A 9,913-nucleotide genomic window follows, 5' to 3' on the forward strand; every position below is an offset into this window, starting at 1 on the left:
GTGCTGTGTGTGCTACTCCAGACACTGCGCTGTGCACTGGGTTTAATAGGTTGCTCTTTTAGTTCTCTGAAAGCATGGGCTTTCCAGGAATCACCTGAGAGAGAGGGAGATACTTCTCTTTTCTAGGAGTCATTTATAAACCTTATGAGGATTTTCCACTCAGTGTAGCTTATTTCTCTTCCTCTCTACATGAAGGAGAATTCTCCAAGTATGAATTACTTGGTTTTAGTCAAGTCTGTCCCCGCGCCCCCCCTTTTTTTAAGGCACTCATGTATGATTCCTTTTGATGCCAGTGTATTTTACATATTTTCCAAAATGAGGAAGATGTACTAATGTAGCTACCACCTATTTGGGATGGAAGATGTAAAAACATTTTTTATGAAGGGGAAAATTCATCCAGAACTGGAAAGCAATGTTCAGTAATTCACAAAGAAGAGGATTTTGCAAGCACTGAACTGTAGTAAGGGAATGATACTGGCTTATTCTTTTAGCCACTAATTGAATCTTGGCTAATTATTTAGCTTATTCCTCTGGTTTATATTTCTAAGAGGTTCTAAATAAACGTGGTAAACCTCCTGCAGGGATAGGGTTATGGAGAGCAACAACAGAACACCAGGAGTGTCCTCTTACAGTCCTCGTATTCACTGATGCATTTTTTTATCCCAATGCAATCAATAGGATAGAGAGATGATTTCATATAACAACATGTTGAACCTTAGCATGTAAAGAAGGCAAGAATTCATCTCAGCAGTGGTGGTTCTCTGCAGTCTTTTTCCCCTTCTTAGATATAAGTTTGGTGCTGAGCCAAGTAATTAAGCTCAACACCTTTTTTTTTGGTAAATCATGTAGTTTAAGAGACAAGGCAGTAGCAATAAGCAACTGACTTTTCCTCAGTTACATTTCAGTAACAGAAAGAGTCAGTAAAGCTGAACAAGTTAATGCTGTACAGTGTAGTAACCAGACCCTGCTCAGGAATGCTACAAAATTAAATTCTCCCACCCATCAGTTCGTGTCAAAAATCCAAAGGCCAATCTGTTGAGCACAGAGCTCCTGAGTTACTGCAGTCTCAGATCTGGTTTCTCTAAAACACCCGCTCAGCTGTGATGTTTTTCTGCTAGATGATGCCCTAGAAGTGTGTATCATCTGAGATACTTTGTGATCCTCTTTTTAAATTCTCAGTGGTCGACATAATTAAAACATTCTTAAAGTTGAAGATGTTGTCCCTTTTTTCCCCCCTCTTCTTCCAAAAGTCAGAATCAGCTGAGAGGATTTGAGTAAGACGTTCCAGCGCAGTTCACCTCTGGCTGACACCTCGCACAGAAAATCTAAGCTCCAGTAAAGGGTTTTTTTCAGAAAGCTAGGAGCAGTATGAAAAGCAGGATCAGTAGAGTTCTCTGTAAGGGAAAAGTTGTCTTAAATAAAACAAGACTGCTGCAACCTATGCCTTAACAATAGCTGAGTGGTCATACATGACTTTAGGGAAAGCAGTCTCCAAATTAGTGCCAGATGACTATTCCCTGCAATGACTCCTTGTGAGTAATCCCTCCTTCCCTACCCCTGATCATTTTTCAGTCTGTTGGCCACTTAAAACTGATATTGCAGTACTGATTATTAACTTGTTTTTATTAAAATGTATCTCTTGATTTATATTTTTTATACTTTATGAAGTATATAACAGCAAAGAAATAAAAGTGTTATGAAATCTGCCCTCTGAATTGCTGCACGTCCCATGTTCACTGTAGAAAATGGCTCGCTTTTCATTGTGAAGGTGTAAACCTGTATTTCAGACAGTGAACTTGAAGGTATCTCAGATTTTCCTAACGCTTTGCAAACGAACACGTGCAGATGTTTTCAGGTACACCACCGCGTGTTTTTGTCGGTGGAGAACAGTCTCTGCACGTGCTGCAGGCTGATGAACAGCCGTGTAGCACAGTCAGGGCAGGACTGTGAGTATGAAATACAATGAGAAGAGAACCGTAGAAGATTCACACATGCAAGCTCACAAATTGTTGGGAGTATTCTGAGGAGATGTCACTGCTTGTTTGCCTCCTCCACATCCTTTTGACACCTTAGGTCTGCCATGGTGAGTGCTGGGCGTAGGATGCTGAGCTAGGTGGGCACCTGCTTTTTTTTCTTTGGTTATCTGGGAACACAGTGGCAGATTTTGCACCAGGGACACAGTTCTTGGTCAGTTTGGAGCACTGGAAGGGGAGAGCTTCTGTTTGCTTGCAGAAGCCTGTGTGAACATAGATTTTGTGTTAGGGTCCCTGCTCCGTGGGACAGTTTGATTCCTGCCCACTACGAATTTCTAGTAGTAATTTGCCGTGCTTTCTTCTTCCTTCTAGGTGTCATATCGAGTGATGGGTTTTGCAGATACTTGATGTCAGATGAAAATGCCCCGGTTTTCCTAGACCGTTTGGAATTGTATCAAGAAATGGACCATCCTTTGGCTCATTATTTCATCAGTTCCTCTCACAATACATACTTAACAGGCAGGCAGTTTGGTGGCAAGTCTTCAGTGGAGATGTACAGACAAGTGCTTTTGGCTGGATGCAGGTTGGAAGCAGGAGATAACAGCCTTTAATATTTGTGGATGTAATACTTTAAACCTGCATAATATACCTTGGTGGTGACATATTCCATAACTGAATGTGTAAATATCTTAGTGTAGTAAATGATAATATACATATTTAAGATACTATTTTTCTCACAGAAAGGGGAACGTAGAAAATTATGTCAGGAGATGGGTTGTGAGAAAGATAACACAAGTTTGATGTCAAAATGACAACTGCAGAATTTCAGAGGGCTTTCTGCTTTGTAATTAAGATGTTTACATGTAAATGAGGATCGGTTCATGATTTCCCGCTTAATTTTTTAATGTACTGGAATGTGTCACAGTTAACTGAGCAAGAGAATAAATTAGAAGAGTGTTACAGTGCTAAAAACATTATTGTTCAGGTGTAAATATATACTTTGACCCACAAATAGTGTATTTAAGGTAATATATCTAGTATATATATATAGTATAAGGTAATACCCAAAGCTATAAAAGCAGGCTGAAATTACACATGTACAGCTAAAAAGGAAGTCTGCAATGCCCCAAACTCCTTTGTAACTTACTGCTCTGAACACTGCTCAGAACTTGCTCCAGGTAGCTTGCCTGTACTGAAACACTGAGGAAGCTGACATGATTTTCCTTGGGTCTTTAGGTGTGTTGAGCTGGACTGTTGGGATGGCAAAGGTGAAGATCAAGAACCAATAATAACGCATGGAAAAGCAATGTGTACAGATATTCTTTTCAAGGTAAATGCCTCACCTCTACACCTGGCAGTAAGCCCCAGAAGAACTCCTGGACAAGAATCCATGCAGGGCATCCTCCCCTCCTCAGCCCCCAGATGCTGGTCCCTGGTGACAGGCTAACAAATCACATAGGCACCATTCCTTGTCCCAGGATCTCATTTCTGACTCACATCATACACCCCTTTCCAGAGAAACTGCAGGAAGGCTTCTTGCTTCGTTTGCCCCATATTTTCACATTCTGTGTCTCTTTGCACCACAGAATAAGTATCATCTTCGTTGTCTGAGAAGTTCCTTAAATGTGGAAATAGCCTGAAGATGCAGGAGTTACTGTGGGAGTAGACATTCTCCCTGGCATAAGGCCGTGGCCGCAGATCCAGGGGTAGCATTAATGGGCTGTGGGTGAAGCTGCCATCACCGCTCCAGGCAGCTCTTGGGTGCTGAGTCCGGGTTGTTACGGGGAAACAGAGAAGGATGAGCATACAATTAGTTTGAGTTCTGGCTTCACTTGACACATTTGAGATTCAGCTCTTCGTTTCTCAGGGTGGGGTGGAGAACAAAAAAAAAAAATCTCATTAGGATTGTAATTTGATCTGTTGTAATTTGAATCCTTTTATTCCATTTTCAAGGATGTAATTCAAGCCATTAAGGAAACAGCATTTGTCACATCAGAGTATCCTGTCATTCTTTCATTTGAAAATCACTGCAGGTATATAGTGCGTGTTTTGGGGGTTTTTTTGCAGTGCCGTGTATGAGAGAGATGATACAGCTTAAACATAGTGTAATGTGAGTGTACTCGGAAACCGTAAAAAGTATACTGAATGTCACTTGGAAGAGACTCTAATACACTACTTAATCTTTATCTAGCTTAATAATGGCAATATTTTTACCTGTGGTAAAGCTGTGAAATATTTGGATGGTCTGTTAGTTGTGTGGGATTCAGTTAATCTTACTAAATTCATCTGTGTCAGATAATAGACTGACATTTTAATTACAGTGATGTAATACTTCTCATTTGTGAGAAAGTGGGCAGTATATAATTTGGGATATCTACATTACTTAGTACATTCTGTTTTGCTGAGTAATAATGATTTCTTTTTTTATATTTAAAAATTAACCAACATCATCTTTTTTAGCAAATATCAACAGTACAAGATGTCAAAATACTGTGAAGACCTTTTTGGAGATCTCCTGTTGAAGCAGCCTCTAGAAACGCATCCAGTATGTTATATTCTGCCTGTCTTTTTATTTTTTTATATTAACTGTAGATAAAAGACATTATAAACTGGGATCGAATCACCTATAGGGCTGTTCACTGCCAGTCCTGTGCTTTCAAAAATGACTAGTGATTTTGGGTGTCTGCACTTTTTGGCACAAACTTGTCCTTATCTGATTTGTTTAATCTTTCCTGTACAGGGCTCTGGCGAGCAGCCTGGGGAAATCCATCCCCTTGATGTGTGACGTAATATCAGCACCTACATAAAATGCACCACATACATTGTGTTTGCAGGTCATACATAACTCTGAAATTGCCAGCCACTGTTGAAAACCAATTAATTACAAACTGCATGGTCTCAGCTGAGGAAACCTCTTCTTTGGAGCTGCACTTTGCATGCTTCTTGCTCCAGAGCAGGTCCTGCAGTCTAGGTGGCCCCCACTACTGCATTAAGAATTAAATTAAGCACAAAGAGTTCCCTGGAGTCTCATTTGGACTATCAAGTGCACTGTAATCTGCATGCACTTCACCCTCCTGTGTGGCAGGAGATAACAACAGCCACTCCTTCACAAACACAGTATTTGAGTCGTTCATAGCTTGTTGCCCAGTGCTTGCAGCTACTCCTCCAGGCCTTCCTTACTCTGCTGAGCAATGTCCTCACTGCCTGCCAGCAGCCACCTGCAGATGCTTTTTAGTGCCGTTGGGGACCATGGCAAAGACAAGTCTGCCTTGCCTTTCAGCTCCTGACCACATAACCCCTGCGAAGGGGGCTGCTGGTATTCTCATCTCCAGAGCTGTGCTTTCCTTGGCTTTCCTTCCATGTTGCAGGGACAGCAGTGCACAAGGCTCGGTGCACAAGGCAGATTGTTACCCTGAAAAGTGCATCCCAGAGAACACAATCTGGAGTGTTCCCCTGTAATGTATGTAGCCACCTTGCCACGCTCCTCACCAATAACAGCTTCCAGCAGCTTTCGGGGAAGCCTAAAACAGAGCTGGCCAAAGGCTGCTACCCCAGGGCCCGGTATTAAGAGCTGCCTGGGCTCTGTAGCACTGCTGAGCCTTCTGCATTCTGTGTCCGTCCCTCCTCGTGGGCGAGTTCAGTCCTCAGCTGCTGGCAAAGCAAATGTTGCAGAGATGGCTTGAAATGTTTGGTTTATGAGTGCTTGGTTTCTGATACCTGGCCTGATGGAGAAGGCCAGAACAGAGGGACGTGGCACTGGCTGAAGGAGATTTGGTTTTAAGTAAAAGCAAATATTTGTCCTCATGGGCATCCCGCTATGCCCTGTGCTTGGGGATGCAGACTGCCTTCCGGGAAGCCTGGGGATAAATGAGCTCTGCGGCACTGACATCTAGTGGAATTGCAATCCAAGCGCTCTTAGGAACAATCGTCATTTCATCCAACACGCTGCAACTCCCATGACTGGTGGTTGTGCATAATCATTACCCTCCTGCAAGGAGGTTTGCACCCATTCTTGTGAGGTTGGGTTGATTTGGGTTTTTTTTGCTGGCTTGTTATTTGTCACCTCTGCTGCTTTTATTTGGTTTCAAGTTGTGGTGCTTTGTTCTTTTGTTTCTTCATTAGAATGCTGCTTTGCATAGCTCAGAGTTGGATTTAAGGAGAAGAATATCTGAATATTTCTTCTGAGAGTTTTTTAGTAGTTCTGGAAATATCTTCTACTCCTGTATAACTTAAGGTTCACTGGAAACCATAGTCCATTATACCAGCAACTCCCTGCATGATGTTCTTAGCAAGCCTGAGGTGGAGAGGTTGCTAATTACCGTACCCAAATCCCTTTTTAGCCTTAATAATGTGGTGGGGCTTAAATCACAAGGATTTGTACTTTTTATCTTTTCTCAATCATATTTTTTCTCCGTCCCCAAACTGGACTAAGCCTTTTAGTAGTACTCACTCGTGCATGTGAAACTTGCCATTTGTCTTTCACAAATACTGAAGATGTGACCCTGCAGCCCTACTGACAAAAACCGTCCTCATCACCTAGCTAAAGACTGGGTAGTTTTCCATTCACCAAAGCCAGCCCATTTCTGCTCTGTCAGTAGGTGGGGGCTGTCTCCCTTGCATTACTACAGCTTGAAGGGACTATAAAAGGTCACTTATTTAGAGATCAGATGATAATGGGCTAAACTTTGGCTTGGACTGTGTGTGAAACACAGGGAGAGAGGGAAAGTAGGAGGTCCTCTGATGAAGAGCTGCTGGTCATGTCCGTGCCGACTGCTAGGCGGGAGGGAGGAGGAGATGTTTTCACCAGTGCAGCTGAGGATGGCATGGGCTGGAGACCAACGTGTAGCAACATTTCACCTGAGCACAGCTTTCCCGTGGGATAGGGAAGAAGCAGAGGAGACAATATAACTGCAGTCACACTACCTCCCAGGGTTGTGCCTAAGGTGGCACTGCTTGTTCACTGCCCCTGACCATTGCTGCCCTGAAGTCAAAATCCCAAATACAGATACAAAGGCCAAATAGCTGTTATTAAGCCTTTCCTTTAAATTATTTTACAGCTTGATCCAGGTAAAGCCTTACCTTCTCCTAATGACCTCAAAAGAAAGATTCTCATAAAGAATAAAAGGCTGAAACCTGAAGTAGAAAAAAGTAAGTAAATCTTGTCAACTCTTAAATTAAACAAAAGTCCACAGAAATAGGAATAGACTTTGTAACTAAAGCTTCCAATCTACTTGTACTTTAGTGTTGGAAGAATATGAATTATATGTAAATGACACTTTGTTTACCCTTGTGTTTCATATGAGTGCCAGAGTTTAGACCTTGATATCAGCGTGTAGCACAGGCACAGATAGACCTAGAAATGTCAACCTGGGACTTTTATCAGATTGCTGGTTGAGCTAAAATATAACTCAGATAGAATCTCTTGTAAATTCTGCCTACACTGGTGTGTTTGCATTGCTGTGTTTTTCTAGGATAAGCTTAAAATGAAATGGAATTTCAAATTGCTCTTCTTGCAATTGTTGCCAGCTCTGATATTTATCTTCTTTCAGTAATAATAATGTTGCTATATTAGTTTCCAGTATGGCTGTAGTGATAAACCTTGATCCTTCTCCATGGGAAGATAAGCATGCAGACCTTCCACCGACTTCAGACATACATTATTGGGTTCACACTGTCTAACTGAAACGCACATGGGGACACAATTGAAAATCCAAGCACTTTGCCTTCATTTGCATAGCTCAAGCACCAAAGAGATAGCTGTGTATTTGCTCTTTGAGGAGTAATATGCTTGCTCCAAAGATTTTCACAGTCTGTGGAAATATTTTTCTTAACTTCAGTAAGCCTTGGACACAGCCCTTATTGACCACTTTTCAGATCTAACAACAGTGTGTGTCTAATGATGCTCTTACTCTGTAAAATTTTATTGCTAACTAAAAACTTAGAGAACCCATTAAATAAAACTAGCTCTTGGGATCAGAGAATCATTTATGATTGTTCTCATGTATTTCTTTGTGCTACAAACTGTTCATGTCATGACTAATTTATTTTTATTTTTCTTATTAACAGAACAGCTTGATGCTCTGAAAAAGATGATGGAAGCTGGGGAAACTGCTGCTCCTGTAAATATCCTAGAGGATGATAATGAAGAAGAAATAGAAAGTGGTGAGGTTTTCATAGAGAAGGGCTCTCAAACATTGCCTGTAGTAAATCAGTAGGCCAGCATGAGCAGTTACTATGCATGTTACCCACGTGCCCGTGGTCTGAGGCAGGCTCTGGTAGGAACATGAACTCAGTTGGTGGTACTAGTGGTAATTTTAACTTCCACTTACTGTTCAGAAGTTATCTGAACTTCCCCAAGTCAGATGTTCACTGTGTGTATATGTGTGTGCGTGAGAGACTGGGAAGCCGTGATCTTTGCTTTGAAAACAGATTTGTCTCTATTTTTACTACTTGTGTCAACATCAGATTGGATTATTACAATATACTTTATAAGGAGAAAATGAGGGATAGGATTTTTCTTGCCAAACTTCAGATATCTTCAGTGTAAACATCTAGATCTGAGCCAGTGATGTAGAATGTGTTTATGGCCATCAGAGGAAAAATAGACATATCTAAGCTGTGATTCACCTTGCCTGCTTTAAATGTCCGACTTCAGAAGAGGTAAATCATGCATTGCCTGCAAGTGTCTGAACCAAGGTACCCATGTCGCACTGAATGTCTCAGCTTTAGCCAACCCCTTGGTCCTCTCCTTGGTATTGTTTTGGTTTTGGGGTGGGTTTGGGTTTGGTTTGGTTTTTAACCAGCCCTAAGCCACTGCTGTTGCAGTCAGTACAGGTCCATGTGAAAGATGCTCTTTGTGCTCCAAATCTTGGTGTCTGTCCTTGCAATGCTAAAGAGACTGAAAGACAACGGTTTTTTGGAGAAGCCTCTCAGTATCTTTCTTGAGGTGATCAAGAAGCAAAGAGGAGATTCTGTTGTTTCACAGGCTGATTTCCATTTGAATGCTTATTTTCTAATAGTGTTCTTACTGTGCTGTTACTAATTATGTGCTAGACTACCAACAGGCTCAAAGAAGTGTTTTCTAAAATTATTGTTTAAATCCATATGAATAATGTGATTAATGGTTTTATGTTTGTAAGAGGCCTTTTAACTTCTTTGAGTACACTAGGTTCTAATGAAAAATCGTCTTAAAAGCGAATGAAAATGATTCCCTATAGTAGGGGCACAGAAGGAGGGATTAACAATGCATATGAGAAGCCTGGACACCAGCAACTTTTTACATCTTTAAATAGAGACTCTATCTTCATTTCTTGTTATTTCCCCAAGCCTACTGTTTGGGGTTTTTTTTACACATTTGTGAAGCAAATTACTGATTCCTTCAAAATTACAGTAAATAAAATTCCTGTTACTAACCATGTCAGAGCTGTAAGAATCTCAGGCCTTAGCTGTAATTTACTACTAATGCTTGGAAATGTAATACCCTGGATTTTATTTCAGTTTTTAAAAAAAGCCCAAACCTGTGTATTCAACTGCCATTTGTTCCACGTCTCACAGAAAAATCGTAGATGCTGTGCTTTCCACACTGATCCTTTTTCTCTTCTGTGCAGCTGACCAGGAAGAGGAAGCTCATCCAGAGTACAAATTTGGAAGTGACCTTACTGTAGATGATTACAGTCAAAAAGAAGCTGTTGCCATCAGTGTTAAAAAGGTGGGACTGCTTCTTTATATATATTTCTTTGGAAGCTTTCTGTGGAGGTGGGTGTAAAAGACACTGTTTTGTGGAAGCATCACAGCACATGTTGTCAGAAGACTCAAACCCAAGATCTTCACGAGATTCCTAACCTGTACGTTCGTGAGAAGACAACATTTTGTAGACAGAAACACTCGTTGCTTGTTCAGATAGAATACTTATTGAGGAAACGGAATTAGCATGTAGGGAA

At 41.2% G+C, this 9,913-nt stretch overlaps 1 protein-coding gene across 1 annotated transcript in view; it reads left to right on the forward strand.

Moving 5' to 3' along the window:
* PLCB4 (phospholipase C, beta 4) overlaps positions 1-9,913 on the forward strand; it is a gene marked incomplete at its 3' end in the record, with an annotated part of 63,704 nt that overhangs the window by 31,109 nt on the left and 22,682 nt on the right. Inside the window, exons 11-17 of the mRNA XM_010153153.1 lie at positions 2,346-2,556; positions 3,210-3,303; positions 3,927-4,006; positions 4,434-4,518; positions 7,031-7,121; positions 8,040-8,135; positions 9,581-9,681. Coding sequence (XP_010151455.1) covers positions 2,346-2,556; positions 3,210-3,303; positions 3,927-4,006; positions 4,434-4,518; positions 7,031-7,121; positions 8,040-8,135; positions 9,581-9,681 — 758 coding nt within the window. The remainder of the gene's footprint in view (positions 1-2,345; positions 2,557-3,209; positions 3,304-3,926; positions 4,007-4,433; positions 4,519-7,030; positions 7,122-8,039; positions 8,136-9,580; positions 9,682-9,913) is intronic.

Source organism: Eurypyga helias, unplaced genomic scaffold (assembly GCF_000690775.1).
Source record: "Eurypyga helias isolate BGI_N326 unplaced genomic scaffold, ASM69077v1 scaffold11546, whole genome shotgun sequence".
NCBI classification, from domain to species: domain Eukaryota; kingdom Metazoa; phylum Chordata; class Aves; order Eurypygiformes; family Eurypygidae; genus Eurypyga; species Eurypyga helias.